The sequence below is a fragment of the Psittacula echo genome (assembly GCF_963264785.1).
Source record: "Psittacula echo genome assembly, chromosome: 1".
Lineage (NCBI taxonomy): Eukaryota > Metazoa > Chordata > Aves > Psittaciformes > Psittacidae > Psittacula > Psittacula echo.
Genome location: NC_137735.1, coordinates 93,230,049 through 93,256,732, shown reverse-complemented (window position 1 = coordinate 93,256,732; position 26,684 = coordinate 93,230,049). Strand labels below are relative to the sequence as shown.

Below are 26,684 nucleotides of genomic sequence, written 5' to 3'. Positions count from 1 at the left end.
AGGAAGTTGGAAAATGAGTGGGGAATGTCTCTCTAAAAGGCCCAACTTTGTTCCTCTGATCGGTGTTGTCATGGTTTAAGCCCAGGCCGTAAATCAGAACCACGCAGTCCACTTCCCCCCCCAACCTTTCTTCCCTCCGCTCCTGGAGGGACAGGGAGGAGAATCAAAAGAATGCAACTCCCACAGGTTGAGATAAGAACAGTTTAATAACTAAGGTATAACACAAATCACTACTGCTACCACCAATAATAATAATGATAAAGGAAATAACAAGGAAGAGAGTACAACCGCTCACCGACCAGTACCTCACCCCCCACCCTGCAGTGATCTAGCCCTTCCAGGTAGCTTTCAGTTACATCCCTGGTCATGACGTGCTGTGGTATGGAATACCTCTTTGGCTAGTTTGGGTCAGGTGTCCTGTCCCTGCTTCCTCCCAACTTCTTCTCCTCCCTGGCAGAGCATGAGACTCACAAAGTCCTTGGTCAGTCTAAACATCGGTGTTATCAGCTCTGTTCCCAGGCTGAAAGTCAAAAACACAGTGCTGCAACAGCTACTAAGAAGGAGAAAAAATGACTGTTACTGCTGAACCCAGGACAGGTGTCTTCACCAGAAGACTGTCCACCCCTACACAGAGGGACACTTGCAAAAAGTCCATGTGAGCTGAAGAACCTCTTTTTAACAGGTGCACTCCCCAGACTTGCATTTCATTTTCTACCCAAATACGTCAGCAGTCCTGGGATTTGAATTTAATGCAACTTAAGTCCTTCTTATGTGCTTCTCTTGCTGTTGCTTAATTTAGGAGCCATACCAACACTTCTCAAAGGAAATCAATGCTCATTAATTATGATCTCACTTTTTAAATCTCCCATATTTAGTACTCTCTCGGAGCCTCTACAGCAGCATATACTATGTTCTAGTATTGGCGGTACTAGAGAGTATTCTGAATTATGTAGAAGACATCCTGTTTATAATAAACTCTTCCTCTTTACCTCAGAGGAGTTACAAATAAGCTAGTTTTGGTATGAATAATTTCATAAGAACCTAGATATGTTGTTTTATGTGTATTTATAAATACTGCTAAATACATTCCTCCTTCCTTTCCCAAGACATTGATTCTTTTGCTATGAAGATCAGAGCTCTGACAAAACCTCCCACCAAAGTCTTCCTCTTTGTTCAGTCTGGATGTCTGCCTTCCTGATGCAAACTCCCCAGTGATGCTGGAAAGACCACAGACCTCCCGAAAGGCTTCAGAGAGTGGTTTCCCTTGGCACTGCAGTCCTTATTGCCGCTCCAGACATAGACTTTTCTGCCTGGATGCTCTGAGAAAACTGGGAGCTATTACCCTGTGACAGAGCAATAAATGTTAACAACTCCTTGTGTTCCCCATAGCAGTCACTTCAGATAAAAGATGCACAGAGGGAGTGTAGGTTCCTGATATCTCCATTTCAGAAACACAATCTGCTAGTAGGCTGAAGGACAGCTTCAGCATTAGCAAGAAGAAGCCAGTCATCCACGCTTTGGCCTGGCTGCTGGAACACAAAACCCAAGACAGAGCTAATGTATGTTGTTAAGGTTTGACCTGCAGTATCCCACAGCCTCATCTAGCTGCCGTGGCTGGGGAGAGAGGTGTACTTTGCCCTTGCCACTCTATGGAAGTGGTGTAGTGTCACTGAGAAGTTCACTAAGGTTGAGGAATTTCCTCTTAGTTTGGCAGAAATCTCCAACGGCCAGCCACCAAATGAGGAAAAGTTGATTGCAGAAATTTTGAAGTTTGCAAAGTTATGAGCAGTTAACTGAAACTGGAGGTTGTAGAGCTGTTGGGTGGCCAGTGTAGTGATTGCTGTGTGTATGCAGAGTTGCTTTCCTAACATTTTTCAAGATTTTCTGGCATCTCCAGTTCTCTTTGTCTCTTCAGTTTCTCTTTAAAAGCTGTTTCACTGTTTCACTGTTACTTTTATAGATTTATGTACATTGTATGTTCTCCTTTTTTAATTTCCTTTTTCTAGCAAGTGTGTAAAGATTAGTAAAGCAGTCCAGTCCAACTGAAGGAAGGTTTGGCTTCAGGTAACATTAAAATCAAATGTTATAGTGGTGAGCAGAGTGTAAATCATTAGACTTCTAAGCTTGATCCTGCAGTAAGATTTGGTAGCATCCCATGTGAGATGCCATTGGAGTTGGTGGCAAATCTGATTATAAGCTCTTTTCAGTAAGACCCCTGAGTGGACCTCGTAATGCCATTGCTATGGGAGCTCTAAGAATGAGAAGTGAGAGATCAGAGGCAGGAGACCCAAGAAGTTCCACTTCCAGCTCTGCCATTGACTGCCCATACATGATCTGGCAGAAACTATTTAAATTCTCTGTAAATGAAACAATTTTCATCTGTAAAGTGGGAATAATATCAACTACTGAAAGCTGATCGAAGATGTAATTCCTAAGGAATCGGTGAAGTAAAATACGTGGAGGACCTTAAGTAAAAGTTGTATCTCCTGGTGTTCCTGTCATGCTCTCCTCAGCTATTATGTATTGAAACAAGTTAATATGTTAGTGATCTTGTTGTACCAAACTTGATTCTCTATTCAATATTTCTTATATTTTTTCCTCTTCTTTTTTGCTGTGGTGCCTGTGATGATCCTGCAGTTCTGGATCCTTTGTCAGACTTGATAAATAGCTTTGCTCTCTTTTACAGCCAACACCAGCAGAAAACCTATTGATTTTCATTTATTCTGATGGTGCTGCAGTAGTCTTGTCATCTCCTATCAGTATGCTTGGAGTCCTCTCCTCCATTAACCAACCATTAAAACAAAACAAAACACAAAAATTAAAGAAGAGAGCACAGCATAATGTAGCATTGTTCTAAATAACCTGTGAAGTGGAGTTTATGTGAGGCATTTTCTTTCAAACAAAGGGAGAAACAAAGCAGAACTTGTGATAACATGGCAGAACAGTGTGGGAGAATCCTCCAGTGTCACTCTCAGGCATGTAGATCTTCCAGGTCCCACTAGGACATAAAATTTGACAGTCCAGCCATTGAGGATTCCTTGATTTGCCCTTACTCTGCTTGTGCACACTGGTCAGAGGCATTTTGGAAAGGTCTCTGGAAATCGCTATTGTTACTCAGCAAAGCAAGTGTGCTCAGCTGAGACAAAGCAAAACAATAATGTAAAAGCTGATACATGAAATGTGTATGTCCTTGAGCCAGACACTGACTGAGTTGCTCACTTTGGTAAGTTATGCCTGTGAATAGCAGGACCCCACTGTGAGGTGATGGAAACAAATTGTTTCACAAACATCATCCTGACATTCTGCTCTTTTCCTGGTTTTAATCAGGGACTTGAAGTAATTCTTGTGTTAGGGATGCATCCTTTTTTTTATTCCTTCCTTCGTATTTCATCCCATCTGTGGGATTAAGAGACCCAACAAGACTTCTGTGTACTGCACATGAACAGTAAAATCTCCAGTGTGTCTGTCTACAGATAATATGACCTAGACTTCTGCTTCCTGTAATAAGGGGAATAACAATAGTGAATACTGAGGACCACATCTAACTAGAGGAACGTGACTCTGATGCCTTTGAACAGTGCAAACATCCCCACGCCCTGTGCGCATGCAGAATCAGAAACTAATTGTTGTTATGTGCCAAATAGCATATTGGCAGGATTTATACAGCAAAGCCCCTGGCATCATGAAAACCGTAACCCCAAATGCTCTTCTTTGGCAGAAAGAAAGAAATTTGGACTCTGGGCTACTCTTGCTATTAGATAACTGGCAGATCAAATATTTACAGGGACCATATTGTTTAGATTTTTCTTCATCCTGTTACTCTCAGCCAATCTGAGCACAGAGCAGCTGGGGTTTGTTTACCCACCAAGAACTGAATTTCAGGCAGGTTATGCAGCTTTTATGTTCTGAATGGCAAATAAGAATGTATAGGAAGTTAGTGATACCCAAGGGAGCGCAGATCAGCATGCCTGTTTCTGTGCCGGTTTTCAAAGTTTGGTATGGTTCATCACCCCCAACACTACTTTATATTTCTTGACAATTGAACAAAGAGTTTAAAGTGTTAAGGAACTTGAGAATGTTTCAGTCTGTGGTCTTTGTAGTTAGCAATCTTGGACTAATTTATGTCCCTCAGGGGAATAAAAACCCAAACCCAAATCCTGGATTCCTGAGTGGATATCCCCTGTAGTTTTCATATGAAAATAATTGTCTCATTGATATGACTCTGTCCTATCATGCTAACAATAAATCAAATCCATGTGCCCCCTTCCCCATTTTCCTGGTTAGATTTACTAATTAAAATACCTTATTACTAGAAATGTGTTGCAACAGTATTTGAAAGACTGGTGGAATGAGTATAGTGCAGAGGTGCTGCGAGATGCCCTGGCCAGGCATATGTGCCCCTGCCATCTTTGCCAGCTGTTGGAAAGCAATAGCAACCAGCTGGATGGTTGCAGGTCTGGTGATGTTATGAAGAATAAAAGAGAAAATAAGGCAGTAAAAGGAAAATCTGAAATGATCACCATCTGTTTAGGAAACATCGTACCTGTTAAAATATGGATTTTCATTTTGTTTTCCTTGACTGGTTCAGTTCATTGGAGGGGCTGGACCCAGAGATGATAAAACATTTCACCCTGGCTCAATCTGTTGAACAGAAATGTGTTAATTTTGTTGAACAATTTGAGGAGAAGCTCACTCCAGGGGACCTTCTTTAGCAAGCCAAATGGGGAAGAAAACTGCCACTTAATGTGGTGTGCACCTCCTAAACATATAACAGCTACTTTTACTGAATATTAATCTACTTTCAGAATTGTCTTGTGAGACAAAGCCCAAATCAATCCAGCTTTGAACTGAAATAGCAACAACCTGCTCCATCCCATGTAGGTACGGGACATTGAGAGCAGCTAGACACATTCTTGACTCAGACTTCTGCCTTCGGAAAACATGCTGGATGCTCCCACATCGGCCTTTTGACTGCGTATAGTCTTGCCCATGTGTTAGGATGGCTGTGTGCCTGTGCACAAAGTGTTATGCCAGTTTCACAGAGGTACAAGTGCCAAGCAAAATGGACTTGGCTGGGCAGGCTGCATAGCTCTCAGAGTGTGCTGAGAGGCTGCAGTAAGTCTTTTTTGGTAACAAGAATGTCAGAGGAGTAGCAAAAGTATGTTCTCATGTTTGTTGACACCCATATGCTGAAGGAGGTTGCTCAGGAAAGAAAGGTAGGTTTCTGTGCCTACGTCTGCTGGTGCTAGGCATTGCTGTTGAGTGGTAATAAATTATAGGCAGTAAGGATCTCTTGGCAGCATGGAGAAAGAGCCATAGCAGATGACACCGTCAGGGTCAGGGCTGGATTGCTGTTACACCCTCCCTCTGCCTCCTAGTAGGTGTATTCAAGGCAAGTGCCTGATGCCTTTCAGATATAAAAAGTTCAAGAAAAAGAGAGAAACAGACCTTAATGACATCTTGATAGTCATGACAGCCTACGTCATGGTTTCCATGAAGCACTAAAGAGGAGAATATTGCACCGTTAGCTACACCCAAGCTGTGGTTAAGTGTACCTGACCATCACGTGTCAGTGACTGGAAAGAGCCATTAGCTGAATAAATGAATGTTAATGTCCATTTAGTGTCATCACAACTTGAGAAAACCCTTTCCTCAGATAGCAATAGCAGTTTGCCCTCAGCAACTTGTAGTGTTATACATGGTGGTTTTATAATGTACAGCTCAATTTTTCAAAAGGGGGGGACAGCAGGAAGGAAATGCTAGGCCTCTGATGCTAATATCTTTACAGGACTTTGGGACTATGAAAAATGTTATTCCTTCTGTCCTAGAGCATATATGACCTAAATGTAATATACTGTAAATATGTATTGTGATAAATTATCAGGTGGTAGAGGAAATGATTAAAAAGAGAGGCGGATGATTTTGCTTGATAGCTGTTCATGTGTATAGCCAGAGGTGGGCAAGAACCAAAGGCCAGGTAAGTGACAGGGCTTTTCCTGCTTAAGCCCAGAGCTGGAGAGGGGCATCCCTGTAATGTGTAGGCTTATTTTTAGCAGTCAGTCCCAACGTTTCATCTTACCGGTGCAAAAGTGTCTAAGCAGGCCTGTAGAGGATCCATCCTCTGGATCCTGAGACCTGAGATCTCCATCTCATCTACTCAATAAAACTAATTTAGAAGAATTGATTTTTATTTTTTTTTTACCATTTTAATGTTTTTCACAACCAAATGTATTCCTTTCTAGATGACACCGCTAATAAACCAGGCCTGTGACGTCCTGCTGTGTAACTTGAAAGCCTATGCAGATTCTGGGAAAGCTTTTGATATCCAGAGGTATGTTCAACATGCCAGAAATTAGCAGCAGATTTTAAAAAATAAAAAAAGAGGAAAAATAAAAAAGTCAATAGCTGCAGTTATTCCAAATATGCACTTTACTGTACAAAAGATGTTTTTCCCCCCCTTCCTGGCTTCTATGAGTGGAGATCATAGTTTAATAGGGGATGTGTCTGATAGATGCCTTTTCTTCCTGGGGGCAGCCATTGCATACTTGAAAAGTAATTTTGGAAAAGCATCTAATGTATTTCTAGCTGTTGTTTAATGAAGTTTTAACAGCTGGAAGCAGAAAGGAAAGCTGCATCAGTCCCTGTCCAGCCTGCTTTCTACAGTCTGCCAATAATGTACAAATACAGGAATTGATCTAGTATCAAATGCCTCCAGTCCATCACCCTCTTGCTTTTTTTATGTGAGGGGTTCTGGGCACTTAATCATTCTTACCACATTCTTCCTAACCTCCTCTAATGGCACGCTAGCCTTTTGTGAACAATGGGGTCGGTACTCCAGATGAGAATGCACCATTGATTTATAAAATGGCACTTTAATATTTTCCATACTGTGCTTTCTCCCATTTGTTATGCATTTAATATCCTACTATCTTTTTTTGCTGCTCTTTCATCAGAGGTCTTCACTGAACTGTTCACAACACTGTCTAGTTCCTTCTCTGAGCAGATGCATTTCTTCTCAGACCCTGTATGGCATATGAGTAGTTCAGATGTGTTCTTTCTGACAGGTGCTATTTTACATATGCTTCATTTGCTGGTTTTGGTCAGCGCCCTCTGAAGTTCTTTCTGATTTCCCTCAAACTGGAGCAGTACAAATTATTTTTTCATCTAAAGAAACGCATATTTAGCCACAGTTCACCCATTTCTTTTCAAGTACCTGTGTACGTATGCACACAAGTGTATGTGTGTCAAAGAGATATCTTTATTAAACATCTGTAGAGATCCTATGAAACCTTGAGACATTTCAGTTAGCCTGGCGCTCTGATGAAAACTGACCTTTTGAGTCCTTCCAGGCTTTTCCCTTTTTTTTTCCATTTGTCTTTTGTCTTTGCCTGGTCTTTTAGCTATTGGTCCATGAGAGGGTTTCACCTCTCAAGAGGCACTTTGGAAAAGACCTTTTGAAAGTATAAATGAATGATGTTGACCATCTCCGAATATGATCTTCCAATTGTTTTATCATACTATCATTTCAGCAGTTTTGACGTATATAAATGTGATTCTCATTGGAATGCAGTTTCCCAGAATTGCCTGGGGAGCCATTTTTTGTAGGTAAATACCCTATCTGCAACCTCCTGTCAACTTTTACGTTAGCTGTCTTTAGACAACTAACAATTTTGTGTTTTGCCAGAAACACAAGATTTAGGTTTTACGCTTTTTCAGTACCTTGGAGAGGTAGATTATCAAGTGCTTCCAAAATTGTTTTATTGCAGTGCCCCCTCTTCTAACATTTCAGCTTCTAACAATGCTTTTCGTGCGTGTGTAAGAGTTGAAAACTCATTTGAAAAGGAGTTACTTAGCTTTGCAATACTGTTGTTATCTTCCATATCTGCACTGGTTTCATTAGAATGACAGTGCCCAAAGATCATACTTTAGAAATGCTGCTTCACAATATATAAAGGATATACTGGGATTGAGTCCTGTCCTTCTTATAGTACATGCTCACTCAGGTTAAAACACCAGAGAATTTGACATTAGCCTTTTGTAAGGGAACACAAACGAAATGGTATTGAAGACTTGACCACAGATCAGAAGAATCAAATTTCAAGGATATTTTACATTTGCAGTCCATTTATCTCAAAACTAAATGTAGCTGATAATGTCCAGTAGAAATAAAGATGGCGAGACAACTGAATAGATGGTCAGATATCCAGAGGGAGATTCAGTAAGTTCTGAAGTTCCTAGATAATGGTCCACAGATAATTTGTAGTTCTCAAAGCATTTGCTGTTGCTCTGTAGAGACACAAATTACACATGGTGTCAGCTCCTCTTGGTTTTTGGCATGATTTTACATTACAAAGAAGCTAGCAAGAAGATGAAGGAAATTCTTAGTAGGAAATTTTACTTAAAGCACCTCTTGTCACTGAGAGTTTAGACTTGGACTGATCACAGATGTAGTTGCTGCTGTTTAAAATGAGAAAGAAATTATCTCTTTTGTGAGGATGCATACTAAGAAAATGCTTATGAATTTCTGATAATGGCTGTTGCATTTGATTTCTAGGTAATAACAAATGAAACCATTTATTTTTAATAATTTTAGTGGAATTATTATGCTATATGAAAGTATGTGCGCTTTGTAGAAAGAGAGAAGGTGATCATTATTAAGCACCAGAATCTGTAAGAATGATGGAAACATCTCTTGTTGGCAAAGCTCAAATCTAAATGCAAAAAGAAAAATCAAAGGCAAAAATTAATGTTATATGATGTTTGTAAAAGCAAGATATTAATGGATATGTAATTTGTAGCTAACGACTTACCATTCTTCAACTCCATGCAGGTGTTACAACTGCTTTACCTTGGATGTTGTTGGTAGTGTAGCTTTTGGTACTGAGGTGGATTCTCAGAAGAATCCTGATGACCCATTTGTTAAGAATTGCAGAACATTCTTTGAAACGTCTTTGTTTAAGCCTCTCCTTATTCTAACCCGTGAGTATAGTCTACCTTTGTCTACTTCTTTATGGTAATTTTCTAAAAGTCATTCTCAAACTGCAACACATGCTGGAACAGGAGCAGGAAGATATATAGCAGACTTTATTTCAAAGGTGTTCAGAAGGCAATCTACAGGTCAAGTATACCCTCGAGATTTTCACCATATGGTCTACTACTCTTGTCACCATTAATGCAACTTCCTCCAGAAACTGAGAGTCTGGGAAGACAATGCTTCCGGTTGATATGAGTGGAAGGTTTCTGGGACCTGTAGTTTCTACAGTATCTCTTTTAATACACTTCTGCATTAAAACAGAGTAACTGCCCTTTGAAGCCTGGGAGTAAAGTTTTTGTGCTCCCAGTTCATTTCGTAGAGATTGAAATCCCACACATAAAAAACAGTGGGCTAATAATCCAACTAAAGAAAAGAGATGAAGGAGCATAAGTAGATAGTGTAAGTCCTCGAAATTCTCATATGAATAGCAGCAGCAGCCTGGTTGATGGCTATGAAGGATAAAGATGATAAGTGCCAGCACAAGCTGTCATTAAGAGAATGTATTTATTTTCAGGTGAATAGATAGGGAAAGCAAGAATTAGGGTATAAAGCCATTTAGTTTGAGGGCATGAAAGCTCAGGCTTCATGGTGATGGTGGCTTGTTAATGCAAGGGCAGTAAGAATCATAGCTGAGAAAGTCACAACATAATCAAGGTTGTTGAGGTTTTACTGTCTTGCTATCTAGACCTGCACACAGTAGTGTCAGGTGGCACAGTGGCAAAGTCTCCTGTGCCCATCTGATCCTGCTGGCATTACAGATTGCACCTGTACTAGCAGTACATGAACTGTTTCCTTCTGGAGTTGCATATCCAAAATGTCCTGGGGTTAATGTTTAACCTGATTGAAAAGTGTAATTTATGACTGATTTCTGAAGGGACAAAAATGTACCTGTGTGTGTCTAAGATCATGTCCTTTATTAAAGCAAGTTTCTCTGGGGTTGGATTCCTTGGCTAATCTCTTTCTATTCGTACGTTCTGCTGGCAGCACAGGGGTTTTCCCGTTTTGTTGGTCTTAACCTGTTTGTAAGTTAACAACGAGTTTACTAAGATGCAAGGCTTCACTCAGGTTTCTAGCTCCTGACTATAAAGGCCATGGGCTGGAAACTATCCTTGTGATAACATCCTGCTTCCAGAGTCTCTGGCCTGTTTAGAGAAGCAAAATAAAATAGCATACCAATATCCTAATATTGGTGAGCTGTAAATGAGAATGACCACTACACTATTTCATGGATCTGTGCCGTAAGCTGAGAGGCTACTTCAGGATCCTTCACCTTTTTTATGTAATTGTTTGAGTAGCAGGGAAAATATTTTTTCCCTTTGTTGTGGTGGCTCAGTGATATCAAGAAGCTGAACTGAAATTCTGAGGCATTGTGGAAGCAAGCTTGGAAGGCATCTGTCTGGCAGGTAGCTCTGGCCAACATGGAATTTCTAAAAGGAAATCCTTTACCAGCCTAGGGGGGCGGAAAAAAAAGAGAAAGAAGGAGAGTGCCAGAGAGGAAAAAACTGGTTTCACAAAACTTGAAGAGTTTTATCGTGTTAATGAAAGGAGGAGGGTATCATATGCCTTTACAGTCTGATTCAGTGTTTTCTTCTTTAAAATCTCTTACAGTTTCTTTCCCATTTATAATGATCCCATTGCTCCGGATTTTGCCAAACAGGAAACAAAAGGAACTGAATGGATTTTTTATTCAAACCATAAAAAATGCAATTGTCTTCAGACACCAGCAAGATGCAGCTGAGGTAAGGCTATTTCTGTGATAAATATAGAGATAAGCAAATGTATTGAGGAAGAACTGGGAGCAGCATAAGCCTCCATTGAAAAAGCAGACCCAGACTGTATGAACATTCAAAGCAATTTAGTGAAAGTTTTATTCATTTACTCATTTTTAGCTTTGTGTACCATCAACCAGGCTTGGCCTTGATGCAGAGTTGTTAACACATTGCAAGACAGATTGCTTCTCTTAGTATCATTTGGGTTGACTTTTCAACCCAGTTTCTAGACCCAGAAAGAAGGATTTATCCTGTAGATTTTTTTCTCATCCTAAAGTCAGGCGTTTTGTCTCAGGTTTTGTCTTCCTTAACGACCAGACAAAAGGGAGCCCCCACTGAGCTTAACAACCCAGTCATTATCTAGGAGCTGAGGCAGGTTTCATGTTGTCCTGTGACAGCTCCTTCTGCTTTTGAAAATGGAAAGAACCTGAAGGTCTGATTAGGAGCAGACATTTGATATTGAGATGGCTAAAGAGAAAGGTAGTAAATTTTAGCTGAAGTGTGCAAACTAACGGGTGTTCATTATTAGCAAATAATTTGTTTCCCATGTATTTCTCTTTTGTCTGGGTGTAAGTACTTCTATTTTGTTAGTCTTTGCTTTAATCACTGTTTCATGAAGTACCTGAAGGCATATGCGTTATTATGAAAGTCTTTTTCTGATACATGAAGCATTTGGAACACAGGCATATGCTTCAGTTCTGCGTTACAAAAGTTCATCAGGTCTACTTGTCCTTTTAGACCATTTTTTACTGCAGACTGCACATTTTATCCTTAAAAATAAGTTAACCACTTAATGATGGATGTGTAGTGAGAAACAAAGAATATCAATTGAGAATTCCATTTTAAAGGTAATTAAGACAAGCTTTGCATATCAATTGACATGAAACATGCCACAACATACACATTAAGAAGCTGTTAATATTGAAATATAAGAGATGTTTCTTACCACTTCGAGGTGAAGAGCAATTCTGGTAGTGCAAGAGCACGGGTGAGAATAAATCCTCCCAACTTTTTCTCACAGCTTAGCCTCACAGCTCTCACCTGTCAGGAAAAAATGTATTTTAATTTACCCTATATTACATACAGGACATATCTAAAAATCAAATTAATTTTCAGAGATTTTGCTGCTCTTTTCTTTGACTTTTTCTGCAGTGAAATCTCACTTCTGTATTTGTTGCACTTTATTGCCACATGCTTCTTATTTTTCTCCCAGCCCACCTTTATGGGTCTTTGCCCGATCAGCCTTTAGGTCTTTGTCTCCATCCTTCTTTACATCCAAAAGATTGCAAGCATCACTGACCAGCCACAAATGACTCATGATTCATAAAATGGTTCCTGGCCCAGGCTGAGTGCTGGTGGAATATTTTCGAACATGGATGGTGTATCTAAACTGCTTGCAGACATGTCATTTCTAGTGCGCAGACCCAGTGTGAACTTACAATTACATACTGGCGTGGCTGTATATATGGAGGGTTTTGAATCAAAGATTCGTGCCAAAGGGTTTCCATGAAAAGTCTATTCTGTGTATCAATTATAAAAGGATAAAAGGGACAATGGAACAATCTAGTGTGGATTTAAAGTAGTTAATATATTAACTACTATTAATGAAATATAATGTGTCATGGTTTAAGCCCAGGCCGTAAATCAGAACCACACAGTCTACTCCCCCCCTGCCCTTTCTTCCCCCAGCTTTCAGAGGAATGGGAAGGAGAACTGAAAGAATGTAACTCCCACGGATTGTAAGAACAGTCCAGTAACTAAGGTATAACACAAACCACTACTGCTACCACCAGTAATAATAATGATAAGGGAAATAACAAGGGAAGAGAATACAATACCACCTGTTGACCGATACTGATACCTAGCCCGACCCCGCAGTGAACTCGCCCTTCTGGGTAACTGCCCCCAGTTCTACATCCTGGGCATGACATGCTGTGGTATGGAATACCCCTTTGGCTAGTTTGGGTCAGGTGTCCTGTCCCTGTTTCCTCCCGGCTTCCCCTCCTCCCTGGCAGAGCATGAGGCTCACAAAGTCCTTGGTCAGGGTAAACATTTGAGCACTAACTAAAAACATCGGTGTTATCAGCGCTGTTCCCAGGCCGAAAGTCAAAAACACAGCACTGCATCAGCTACTAAGAAGGAAAAAAAATGACTGCTACTGTTGAACCCAGGACACAATGTATGCAATTTCTGTGGCAGTTGCACTGCGGCTAATTTAGCATGGGCTAAATCCTTCACTATACTCTAGGTGGCCATTCCCTCAAGCCACAGACTGAGATGAAGGGCAGCAGGTGAGTATGGGTAGGAGAAAACACAAAGAAAAGCATGATTGTAGTATAAGAGGCACATTCTTTGCATATGCAGCCTGTTTGCAGGTTTCAGTGGTTGACGAAGCAGAGGTTTAAGGTTATATTGGAAGGCAAATGGGGAGGTGCTGTAAGAGATAACACATGGCTGTAGCTACCCATTATCAGGGCAGTGTGGAGGAAAGTACAAGGTCCATGTTTGCTTAACAGTGTGTGCACAAGTCCATGACTGGCTGTGGGCCCGCCTGCTCCTGGACTTCTGCCTAGTTTGCAAAATTGGCATATGGGAGCTATTTCAAGCATTGGGAGTTAGACACTTAGGACCAGATTTCTGAGAGCGCATTAAGTCCCCTTTGCAGTTCAGGATCATTAACATGGCTTTCAAAATCAACTGGAAAGTTAGGAACTTCCTTTTCTCCCCCCCTTTTCACTGCCTGTCTTGTACCATGTGCTTAGAATTTTGACTATTTGAGGTTGGTTGGTGGCACATGAGTTGTGTTACAAGTAGAGGCAACTTAATAATTTGCCAGGAACATAAAAATGGTGTGTGAAATAGATCAAAATGCAGCTGTGTCCAATTTAATGCAGAAATGTAATTTGTAGAGATTAGGTGTCCCAGATAGCCCTGCATTTATGGGCTGTGTCCTAGGTCTCAAATGATGAAATGTACCCACTGAAGTCAGTCAGAGTTTTGGCATGGAATTTTAATGAGGCCAAGATATAACTGCTAGCTACTGATCGCTTGTGCTAGTAACTGGAGCTATGAGTAATGTCTTCTGGTCTCCCTGTGCTGCATTAGGCCAGTGGGTACTCATGAGTTTGCCACATTCCTAGATGTTACATTGTGTGCATCGTTTACTTCTCATTGATTTTATCACCATTAAAAATGCTATTGGGGAGGAAAAAAAAAAAAAAAAGCCTTTGGGACAAGCTGTAGAGCAATGAAAAGCTCCAGGAAAAGTGAATCAGCTGAAGCTTGTCTTCCTCTCATCTGTAGCTAACATGAACAAAGAATAAAGAAAGGCCAAAAAACAATGTGACAAGCAAAGTCAGCCTGTTATCATCCCTGTTCTATCAGTAAGTGAAACAATGCTTCTGAATGCCTAAAGATAATCCCATGGGCAGATAGTAATTTTACAGCCAGGTTTAGATCTAATAATATGCTTGCAGCTTGTATGAGATCTGTGATGTCACTTTCTCTTATCCCATCGGTTAGTGCTGCAGATGTAATTTTAATTATATACTATCTTTCTGTGGTCAGTCAAATAATTTCAGTCCTGGATATTCTACTCATTTGGCTTATGTACAAAAACATTTAGTGCCTGTACTTTAGAAATTTTAATATATTATATTTATTCATGGATTCCAATTATTGTAAAATGCTTTTCATACTGTTTACAGAGGAGCAAATTCACCCTGCTCAGAAGAAGCAGCACAAATTTAATGCATCACTTAACACCTACTTTGAAGACTCCAGCAGGATTTCAGTGTTCAAATACCTTATCCTGATTATCTGCCCAGGTTTAAATTTTTCCCTGAGGCAAAATGTTTCCAGAAACAGGGCAGATAGACTGTTTGTTTACTTCAATAAATGATAGTTTGATAGATTTTCATTTAATAATCTGATATGCAAATCATTATTCATATAAGAGTTGTTTTTCTGTCATCTTATAGCTCAGTTCTTAACCTACCAGTCTGTTTTAAATGATGCTATCTAGATGAAGAGTCATTCATGGTGTTCAAAATTGAGATTCCTTTCTAAAACTGTGGGTTGAAAGCCCCCTCAGCAGATGATAAGCCAGAATTTAATTTGTAATACATAGTAATAACAACAGTTGGAATGTAGCAATTTAAGGACAGTGCAAAATATTATTTTTGGAAAATTACAATAGGTGGAAAAACCTAGTTTTCAAAATATGCAACCTTTAACAAGGAGGATTTGAGAGTTCATAGAGGCTAAACCACATTCTTTTGGCATTCCCTGATTTTTCCAGTCATTCTCTCTGGTGTGAATGCATAATTCAAGGTCACTAATCCATGCCAGGCAAGTAGTAATCTGATGATGTTTCTGATGATGATCAGCTGTTTCTTGGCAGTCTCAAGCCCATTTGAAATGAGAGGGTGACAAATCACAGAGAAGTATCACCAGAACTTTATTCGTTGGCATCTCAGTTGGCAGTTTAGTCAATCTGTCTGGAGACTTACAGACTACCTGAATGCTTTTGGTTTACTTGTGGAGCAGACAGAAAGAACAACTGGAGTAGAGTGTGAAGGCTGTGCTGCTGTGAACCACGCTCCCTGTGAGCTACATGGTGTAAAGTCACAAGGAAACTGTGTGGTGCTGTCAGTCCTGGTGATGAACTGGCCTCCTGTGAATTGGTATGGCCCTGCGATGCCCTGAACTCTACTGCAGTAGGTCTAGATCAAAAGAGGTTTTCCTCTGATCAGCAATTGCTAGTGAAGAATTGCAACCCCCTCCAATTTTCCCCACTTCCCATCCTTGCTCCTGGCCAATTCTTTCCACAGTCCTACGAAGGGCAGTCTGCTCTGCTGTCCCCAGGCTGCCCATACCCCCGGGCAGGCACAAGTGATTCCTGGTGAGTGGAGATCCTTTGGTTTTCCAGCATCAGCCATGAGAGCCTAAAAATGGTCAGGAAACTGAATTTTGAGGAAGTCTGAAACTAAGGTGTTTCAATGCTTGCAAAGGCGAGAGAGTTGCCCTTTCACTATGGGCTACCAGTAGAAATGTGCTATGAGAAAGTGGTATCTTTTAATATCTTTCTGGGAAATGGTGGCCTGGTTACAACTTTAAACCGATTCCCAGGGAAAAAATGTATAATGAGCTCCCCTAAATGCTTTACCTAAGGGGAAGAGGGACATGTGTATGTGTATCTGCATTCTAGAGGATAGGGGACAATCTGAAAACCTAATTACTGTGGCACTCTGTTCTTTTCTCTTCCTTCCCCAGCAGTTCCCTAGAGTTTTTCCTTTTCATGAACTAATGAACTATTTCATTCAAGAGCTGCTTGAAATGAGTTGAGCAGAGGTAATCCTTCTGAAGAAGTCTGATCTTCTCCTTGTCAAGGGAAAACTGTACAATTACTAAGAAAACTTAGCTAAAATTTTGCTAAATACTGTGTACATTCCAGGAGCTGTGTGTGTGTTTGAACTGTGGAAATGCAGTACAGATGTTTAAAAGTAAATATTTTTCTAAGGAAACAGCAGATGGGAGGATTAGACACCTGATAGTGTGCAGTTTTCTTGCCTTATAGAAAACCAAGAAAAACTTGTTTATATTTGAAAGGTGGTGTCCTTTTAAGGATACACACTCTATGGCAATGTTTAAATAATCCATTTTTATTGATTAATAAAGCAATAGTAAAGCAAAGCGTCAGACTGGTCCTGTTGTTTTCCTAAGTCTGTAGAAAGAATGCTGCCATTCTGTTTTACTGGGCTGTTCTCACGGTTTGATCATGTCATTATCCACTGCCTTTGTCAGAGGGAAATGTGAAGTGGGCTTTCCAAAAATGTACATGTGTGTCTTAAAAATATGGAGGGATTTTGTAGGATTTTTGCTAAATACAGGGTTTGAACTCAAATCTCAAACCTGTACCTCTGCTGTTTTAAGCAAAAAAAAAGAAGAAAGAATATGTTAAAAATCTTTTGAACATTAAATCCGGTATCTGTGCTTGGGCAGCATACAGTGATTCTAAGAGGGGGAAAAAAGTGGCATTATGTTAAAAGGCATTTTAGTTATTCACCTTCTTTTTAAAACCAAGCCATTACTGCTTGCTTTTAAAATTGTGTTCCATCCTTCCCACGTTTGAACAAAAGTCCTTCTTTTTAAAATATTTTTCTTAAAGATGTAATGAATTTTATAACTTCCTCAGGATTTCTTAAGTGGGCGTTTAAACATAGCAAGTCCTCAAAACCTCGAATGGAGATGAGCTTGAAGTCCCTATTACTTTAGGTCACCGTTTAAATTTCTTGATAGGTCTGCTGTTATCTTTCCGGCAATGAATTTCAGCCTTACAGAATAAGATCCTTTGGTTTCGGGCCTGGGCTGAAGTGTCTGGCTGAGGTGCTTTCATCCTGAAATGCAGTTCTGCAGTCCCTCTGCTCAAAAGAGATCAAGGACAGAATAAGTAACGAGAGCAGCAACTTTCTAGCCTCACCGAGGTGTGTTGATGGGGAAGCAGGAAGAGTTTTGCATTACTGCTGTATCTGTCCCAGTTCTGCAGCCCAGCACACCTGTGAGCCTAGTGCTTTATGAGCACTGCAGTCACAAGAAGATAGCGAATGTCTACTTGGTTACCAGCTGCCAGCAAACACGTACCAGGTCTGATGCTTGGACTTTGCTTTTATGACACCAACTCTATTGCCTCCTTGGTTATGGATCAGAGGACTTTATAGATCCTAGGCAAGGAATAGCCAGATGGTATCGTGTATTTATTATCTGCCCCACTCCAGCAAACCCTACAGCAACCATAACAATGTAATTATGGCACCTGGGACTCTCTTCAATACCTCCATCTCTTCCCACTCCCTTTTAGTCTTTTTCATCGTTGCTGTGTATCTTCATTTCTTCTTTATGGGGTGACATAAGCAGTGTCCCTATCTCATGTTTCACAATGTTGCACTTCAGCTCGAGTGTGGGGTTCAAAGTGCCATCATACATGTGAGCTATCTGATTGACTTCTTGGAGCACGTGACTCAGTTTGCAAGAATACAGATGTGTACCAAAGGACAGAAATGAAATCAAAGCACCAGAGTGTTCATACTGATGAGGCTGGTGAAGTTTTTTGTGTGCCCAGAGTTGCCAAGAATGATCTTGCAGACAGCACTGGGAAAAACGTATCTGCAGGAAAAGCTAAGCTCACTGAGAGATGTGTGGTGGAGCTCCTTCAGAGGGCCTTTCAAAAAATGGTACTCTGCCCCTTTCTGGGGAGCTCACGTTAGCAGCATTAATCCACAGGAAGTCGTGTGAATGCCTTCAGAGTTATAGGGAGGAAGACCTTATGCTTCTGTCAATAAGGTCTGTGTGCGTTTTCCTCCTGTTTTCACCAGCCAGTGAAGGAAGTGAAGATGGACGTTTGGCTTTGCTGATCTACAGCATATGAGAAACATCTTTCAATTGAGAAGGGTGGGATTTTTAGTGTTGAAAAAAGGCTTTTTCATCAGAGCAAAAATAAATAAACCCACATGCTCAGTTGTTGGTAATGTCAAGGGTTTTAGTGACTTTTAAAAATTGTGTTTATCTGGTAAAATCAGTCACTTAAAATGCTGTTTATAAAAAATCCAGGCCAAAATATAGCTTAAGGATTCTTAAAGATAATGTCTGTTATAAAATTTCTCTGAAAAACTGGAGGAGGAAAGAATTGAAAGGCAAACCTCTCTTTTTCAAAGAAACCACTCCATCATGAAAAGGGAAATCAAAAGTCCTTGTTTATTTTTTTTTGTCCAGCCCTACTTACACCTCCTTCTAGGTGCTGGTTGTTGTGGCTGTACCCTGTTTTCCCTGTTCTTGATGTTGAAGGGGAAGGAGTGGTTACAGCTCTGTTTTATGTGTCCATAACAATAAGAAGGGCAAGAGCTAATTGTGCTTTGAAAGTGGGATCCAGCAAGTAGTGATCTGTGTCACTAAGCTTTGTGGTGACCTGATCATCAGAGGCAAAAAACAGAGGATGAGGAAGCCAAAAAAAAAAAAAAGGTAGATGTTGCCTAAAGGGTCTGGGTCTCTTGCTTCTCCTCTGCAACCTGGACCTGGGACCCCATCATGAATTTTTTGCTTTACTCTCCCTTCTGATGGCAAGGGGACCCTGTGCTTGTTATCCAGAGAGAAGTTCAAACATTGAAAATCCTGTTTATGCCTGTGGTAATTCCCTGTGGGCAATAACGTCAGTGCTGGCCACTTGTCCCAGCCTGATCCTGTGCTAGTAATGAGTATTCGCAGCATGCATTTCAATGTCTGATTAAATCTTTCTGAAAGGCCATCTGTTTGAGGAGGAGGATGTAGCATAGGCTTTAATACTTTTTATACCTAGTACTCAATACTGCTGTTTCATGACCTTAGACATAAAGTTTGTCTCCTAGTTAGTAAGCATCTCTCTTGGTACTCCAATCAGAGAAAGTAACTGAATCAAGGTGGACGCAACCTGTTGGGTCACTGTGTGTCTTTGGGGAAATGTTCCTGAGCGTTGGGTCACAGAAGTTGCACATACTCAATGGGACTTTGTTGTGTCCAGGGCTGAGAAAAAGGTATGTGTTTTCTGAAAAGGGAGTAAAGCATCTGCAGCTGCCTTTCTTTTGTAGCACTGGGAGCAGAATCTGATGTAGTCGTATATCTGTTGATACATGCCAAGTTAGTAAGTAATGTGGCCTTTCTGCTGCATGTTCTCATCCGTGCAAAATTCTCAGCCTAACCAGTGTTGCATCTGTCTTTCAGGGTTTTTCCTATAGGCTTGAAAGCAGAATTTCCCTTTGCGATTCCCTCAGCATGAAGTAAATCTTCTTCTGTGTGTCTTTTACCACTTCCTGTCATTTGATTTCTTTCATAATATGGTCTCAGTATTCATTGCATTGGCTGAAAGGAAAAAAAGTCACCCTGAAGTTGTGTGTGTTCTCTTTTTTTGTAACTTCTCTCTCTTACATTTCCTCATCTCTTCTGTATGTTACTCTTGCTGTCTGTCCCTCCCAAGTTTCTCAGAAGATCCTACTGTAGGTGACTGAAAGCCCTTCCTTTTCCTGCTTCATCTGTGATCTGGTCTTCACCCAGGGTGTGGGGTTTTCAAATCAGCAAACAAAGGGAATCTTGCCATGAGATGAAATCATCTGGAGATTAGTTCTCTGCATAAGAGGGTGGTGGCCTTTAATGCCAAGGTGGAATATGAGATCTAATCTTCATTACATAGCCTTCATTTCTTTTTTCTTTTTACATTTGATCTAAATCTACAAGGGCTCTGGGGACTGGGACTGGGAGCTTTGTGTATTTATTTTATCAATGCAATAGCATGTTTGGGTACTTTCCTTCTACAAACAGACTTCATTCTGACATATGTAACTAGAGCATGGCATCTAAATTCTTAGAAAAAAAATCACAGATTTACTGATCTAATTGCAATAACAGAGCTTTCCCTTTCTCTGTCATTTTAAACATTTTATTTTTTTATCTTTTCATATTTAATCTTTTTTTACTTTTTTTCTTTTATCTGTTATTGGTTCACCTTCCTTCCTCCCTGAGTTGTTCCCAGAGCTAGGAGGGGAAGTTGCAGCACTTGTGGTATTAGTGGGTGATCTTCAAATTTGTCTCAGTAAGTCTCTCTGTGTCTCTGTTTGCCTACAGTGACCCCTCTCAGCCCCACGCACTGCTGCCTTCTTGCAATACAATATGACCTTTTCTGCAGCAGTTCTGAAAAAGCTGTTCCGTGATATTTCATTCTGACTCAACCGTTTTGTCCATCTGTTGACATGTTTTGATCTCTGGAGATTTTTCCCTTGATTATCTCAACTGTTGGTATCTACTTTGCACTCCTTTGATCTTTCTCCCTTTTCTCTTGTGTCTACTTATCTTAGATCCATACGCCTACTTAAAAGAGACACTGACAGCCTGTCTTGCCAAAAGAAGAACCACTAATGTGGCCAGCTTTTGAACCTGGTGCAAGTTGGTCTGACCATCTCAATGCACTTTGTTTGCTGGGGCAATTTTCTTATTCCCACCATGCCCAGGCTGCCCCAGGGGCTGCCTTTTCCCCTTCCTGCCTGCTGGAGCCAGCAGAGCCTGAGGCCTTCACTAGCCCCTATCTGCTCATGTCCGTATCTGGATTTTTGAGCATAATTTAACATTAGATTTACTTATTATGGAAAGCAACAGATTGTCTATCACTGGAAACCTTGAGGAGAGGCTTTCTAAAATGTGCCCTCGACGTCAGCTGGCTGTGAGGCAGGAATCCCCTCGTGGCATTCCACCATCTGAGGAGCCAGAACCATTGCAGTGATTCTTCTCCCTCCCCGAAAGTCTGCCTAGGAAATCCTGCATCCACAGCAGTCAATGGCAGCCCTGCCCTCACTTCACAGCCTGTGACTGTGCAAGGCTTTTTCTCCACTTTCTTCACAGCAACTGTCCTTCCTTTTTCCCTCCCACTGGGATAAGCAAGCTATATCTGAGAGAGACAGACAGAGACTAGAAGGGAACCGAGCACCTCCTTTCTCTCTCAAACAGAAATGTACACTTTTTAGTAATGTAATCCCAATTTAAAACATACCAATTAAAATGGGCTTTTTAGTAGGTCTCTAGGGAGAGGGAGCCATAATTCACATTAAAATGTAAAGCTTCAGAAGCAGGAAGAGCTAGGTGCATTTCAAGTGCCCAAATATTCAGTGATTTTAATTACAGTGGAAACTTGATAAATTGCTTTGTGCCACAATCTATTATTAACAGCTTAATGAATATCACTGCTGCCTGTTTTAAACTGCTCCATGGTGAACATTATTGTCAGTATTTCAGTTGCAAACTCTGATTTTTAGCATGTTTGTAACTTGGTTGCTTAAAAAGAGGAGGAGGATGAAAGTATGCAGGTTTAGCTTTGGGTATAGGTAAGTCTTGGGCTGCAGCATCCCAAAAGAGAGACAGGTGGAAAGATGGATCTTTTATGTGTTATCAGTATTAGGACTGGCCAGGGATTAAATGTGCTTCTTGCACGGTTTAAGAGCAATGTCACAGCTCTTCTTTCGGCATGCAAAGGGCCCTTATGAATCATAGAATGATTTAGGTAGGATGGGACCTTAAAGCTCATCCAGTTCCAACCCCCTGCCATGGTCAGGGACACCTTCCACTAGACCAAGTTGCTCAAAGCCCCATCCAACCTGATCTTGAACACTTCTGGAGATGGGGCAGCCACAACTTCTCTGGGCAACCTGTGCCAGTGCCCCACTACCCTCATAGTGAAGAATTTCTTCTTAATATCTAATCTAAATCTCCCCTGTGGCAGCTTAAAGCCATTCCCCCTTGTCCTATGGCAAGCTGAGGGCTCACCAGAGCACAGGGGCTACCTTTACATGTACTGTTTCATTGCACAATACCTGTTAGGCTGGAGCACTGTTTGGGGTGTCTGCTCAGGAGTGAAAGGAAACGGTGGTGTGACAGCCCATGATCAAGTATGCTGATGAGCTTAATTTGGAGTGAGAAAAGTGTAATTTGATTCAAATTTTCCAAGTTTTAGCTAGCAAAAAGCTGATTTGAGGTCTGGAATTAGGCAATAAGGCAATTTTAGAGCACTGAAATATAAACTGGGATTGTGCTCAGATTTCAGGGATGAAACTTTTTTTTTTTCCTTGACAGTTATTATGGCTGTAATTGTGCTAATGTTAAGATGCTCTATATTGCATATTTATAGTAAACTGGTACCTTTCCCCCCTCCTTTTAAAAAAAGCTTAATATTACAAATATAAAAGTTATTATTAGGAATGTTATTATTTTAGATGCTAACAGCAAGTATAGCGAGCTTATAGTTGTGCCCCATTGAAGTATAAAGCTGTAGGGATTTAGATAGCCATGGTTTGGCTTCTATGAGATTTATTATTTATTGTGGGTGTTCTGTTTTCAGTTTGCACTTGATTGTGTGGTCTGAGCAGAGGGTCACAGTCCCCAAAGTGGGGCTACTGCCAGGTGTTTGACAAGATCTTTAGAAGATCTGAGTGAGATGCAAGGTAGATTTCACAGAAATGATCAGGAACTGCTCTTCTGTTTCAGTGCTCTTCAGAGAAGTCACAAGTGCCTGTATAGGATAAACATGATTCATATGAATGTGACTGATGTCTTGGGTTTCGCTATTATTATTCTGATTATGTTTTCCTGGAAAGCAACAAAAGCATGTTCGCTTTCGCCATCTCAGACATAGCAGCATTATTCATAATGATGTTAACATGCACCCTGCCAATTACACAGAGCTTTCCCAGTTCGTTATATCAATAATTACACATAGGATTATTATATTATTTTCCTTGTGAAAAATCTTTCCTTGACAGAGGAGTAATGATGCCTGTAAATTGTTTAAGTATTGCTCAGTCAGGGATATATAAGATGTGGGACATGTCCTCATATTTTTTGGGAGAAAGACAGCTGGTATTCTGGCATGCTGTCAGTATTCATGTGTTTCTGAAGGTGTAATTGTTTTCTTTTAGTTTGATTTAGGAAGCATTCCAGACCACAGAGCTGCCTGACTGACATTTTTCATGGATCCCTGTACTGGCAGAGGACAAAGTGGCATGAAATACATAAAATGCCATCTAATTTTGCTTTTGCTCTTTAATTCACACACACATGCTTCTTTTGTGTGTTTATCAGTATGCACAAAATGTGTATATGTGTGAAGTAATACCTGTGTAAATATTAGGAAGTCGTACTGAAACTCTGTGAGGGGAGAGCAGGGGGAGAATCCTTTCTGCTACTAAGGAGCCATCTATTGGATAAAACCCATAACTGAACCAAGCATCCATGGAACTGCAGAGGATAACACAATTTGTTACTGGTCACCGGGTGTCTCAAAAGAATCCTTTTCTTCTCAATGCTGCTTTTTATACCCACTACGTTAGAAACCTGTGCCCCTTCATGCACACAAGTGGAGATCAGATAGGGGCGATTTATGTAATATTGGTAAAAGCCAGTTTAATATAGCCGAAGATCCAGGATAAATCCTAATGTACAGTGCAGGTGTGATTATGGATGGATAAGCCAGCTGCAGGATTGCCTGGCAGCACTGGAGAAGCATTGGTCAGAGAAGTAATGGAAAAGAGAAGTGTTTTTTCCGTATTATTAATGAAGAACATAAATAACATTAACTGTCCTTTCTTTACACCAGTACACATAATTTACATCAGTCTCACAGACATAATTAATGTAGTTAAAAAAAAAAAAAATTTTTTTTTTTTTTTTTAGTTACCCAGAATTAATTAGGGCCATCACAAAACCAAATAATGAGGTGTTCCTTCCCTCAAAACATATGCAATCTATATGTAATGTGACGCAGAAAGAGAGGATCTTGAACAAACCATGGGGAGGGCTGGGGGGGGGACAGGATGTGAACAGTGAATTCCCAGAATGGCCCTGAAATATCCTGATAGCTCTTCAAAGTCAGTAGTAGGGCTTTGCAAGCATGTTGCAGAGAGCATATGGGACAAGAAGAACAAAGGATAAAGAAGCAATAACGAGATTCCTGTGCATTTTCTTGGATGTCAGGCAACAGCTAAAACCAGAACTCATTATTAATTGGGAATTAAATTTAAACAAATACAATTATAATCTGTGGCAAAAAGAGAAGGAAGAGAGGGCTGCCTGCAACAGCAGTTTTTAGTCAGCAATTTGAGTCAGCAGAGGGTCAAGCTTCTGGGTGTCAGACCCTTAGTCTAAAGCACTCCCTTCCTGCATCCTCCCTTCCTCCTGCAAATAGCAGAGGGGAGGAGTGTCGGATGGTTTAATGGGAGCCCAGATAAGCTTTGGGAGAGGATGTGTGCATACAGGGTGCAGCAGTGTGGTCAGCTCATTGTTGATTTGGGAGTCGGTGTCTATTCCACACACTGGCATATATGGGGGATCCGTCCTGTTCTTCTTCCCCAGCACCCAGTTATTTCGTCTCATGCTGTATTTGACCAGTGTTTGTTCTCAGAACCTCACTCCTTCACCTCCAAGCAGCAAAACACATGTGGGGCAGGAGAAACTCTGCTACTGCACACACAAATCTGATGTTTATTGTTTGTACTCTGATAATACCAGGAGTCATTATCAGTGTTGTTATCATACATGTTTTGCAAATACTGAATGAAAAGTATTGCAGTCCACTGTTATTTGTTACCAGTGTCTCTTGCTCACCATGATGCAGGGATTAGAAAAGCTGGATGAAACTCTTTACATCCATTGCATTTTGGGCTGTTTTCTGAGCCTTCCCCGCATGTGCACGCGATGGAGGAACTGTGATGGTTCTACTGTCATGCTGTGTTTTGGCCTGAGGTGCCAACCAGCTGCCGCAAAGGGCATGACACTTGTTTGCAGTTAAACTGAATTTCATGGAGAAACTTAGTGCTTCTTTTATATACCCAGCTCATTCTGCTCAGCCTGGTATTGGAACGGAAAAGCGCCAGAATCAGAGAAAACAGACAGTTCGTTAGTGGTGTAAATGGACCAGGCTGTGGGCAATCCCTTGGTTCCAGCTCTCTTGGCAAGCCATAGGTTTCTCTGTGGGCACACATAATTAATGAAACAGTCAAATAGGTGTGTGCATTATTTTCTGTCTCACGTAATTGTAGTATAGCTTCATCCTACATATCACTTCAGCCAAGTTAGGCCTCCGGTTCGGATCTTTGCAGCTTAGAGTCAACAGGTCCACACACTGAAGTTTAAAAGCAGCTTCTTTCTACAAGAGCCAGGAAGAGTTACATTAGGCTTGTCTCAACTAGAAACAGTTCTTTGCTCTCTCTCCATTCAATAACAATGAGATATGAAATTCACATTTCTTTTCATCCATGAACTGTGTGGGAACAAATCGAGAAGGCGACTGTTGCCTTTCAAGATGTAAGCTCCCTAGTGCCTCTTGCAGCAGTTTAAGCTAAAGGGAGATGGGTCCTCAACAAAATCCTGGTTTTAAAAACTCCTCCCCTGCTTGATTTTCAGGTTGAAATAGGCTTGCCCGTGGCTCTATAGATTACTAATGCTTTTACTTTCACTTTGCCTTTTGAAGGTCAGAAAAGTGCACAATTTTTGAGGGAGAAACCAGCAATACCTGAGCACTCTTTTCCCTCACCTCATGAATAGAGGCACTACCACGTGAAAATAATTTTGTATTTTTTAGCAGTATGACTTTTCTGTTACTAGCGTGTTTTGTTAAAGATCTGCTGATGTAATATATCTATATAGAGAGACACATGAGCAAGTACGGGTTGCGAAGCCTCAGACGTTACAGGTGTAGCTGGGTGAAAACTCATGATCTGCTGTATCTGCGATGAGTCACTGGAGGAAGGGAAACATCTCCAGTGATGAAAATGGTTCATTGCTGGGGTGGACTGCCTGGGGAGGCTGTGGGAAGCTAGAGTTTGTCTGGGTTTTTAAGAACAGGTTAGACAAACAGCTGTCAGTGTTTGTTTGGCTGATGCTGCCTTATGGCAAGGGGATGCAGCAGATAACTTACTGAGTTCCTTCCAGGCCGCTTTCCCCCATGTGATAGTGCTTTTGCCTTAAACTCTTTGAGTCTGTGAAAATCTGTTTTCATCCTAGGTCTTAAAGGGTTTTCTGAGATCATCATTAGCTTTTTCTCACAGGGTTTTATGAGATTTGATGTGTGTTATACTGATTTTACAGATGGAGAAGCTGCATCAGTAATAACTGTGTTTTAAAGGCAAAAAAGGGAGTGCAGCTTGAAACATCCCAGCTTCTGTGGAGGTTACTGCTTTAACTAGTAATTCGTATCATATACTGCAGACTTAGTGGCAAACTCAGCCAATAAATTCTGTGTCATACTTGAATTTAAACTTATCCTTGGTTTTGATTTGGGGTTTTATTTATTTATTTATTTATTTATGTTAAAGAGC

At 40.7% G+C, this 26,684-nt stretch overlaps 1 protein-coding gene across 1 annotated transcript in view; it reads left to right on the top strand.

The window, feature by feature from the left end:
- TBXAS1 (thromboxane A synthase 1) overlaps nucleotides 1–26,684 on the top strand; it is a 233,341-nt gene that overhangs the window by 128,945 nt on the left and 77,712 nt on the right. The window contains exons 6-8 of the mRNA XM_080618791.1: nucleotides 6,243–6,331; nucleotides 8,831–8,979; nucleotides 10,643–10,773. Coding sequence (XP_080474917.1) covers nucleotides 6,243–6,331; nucleotides 8,831–8,979; nucleotides 10,643–10,773 — 369 coding nt within the window. The remainder of the gene's footprint in view (nucleotides 1–6,242; nucleotides 6,332–8,830; nucleotides 8,980–10,642; nucleotides 10,774–26,684) is intronic.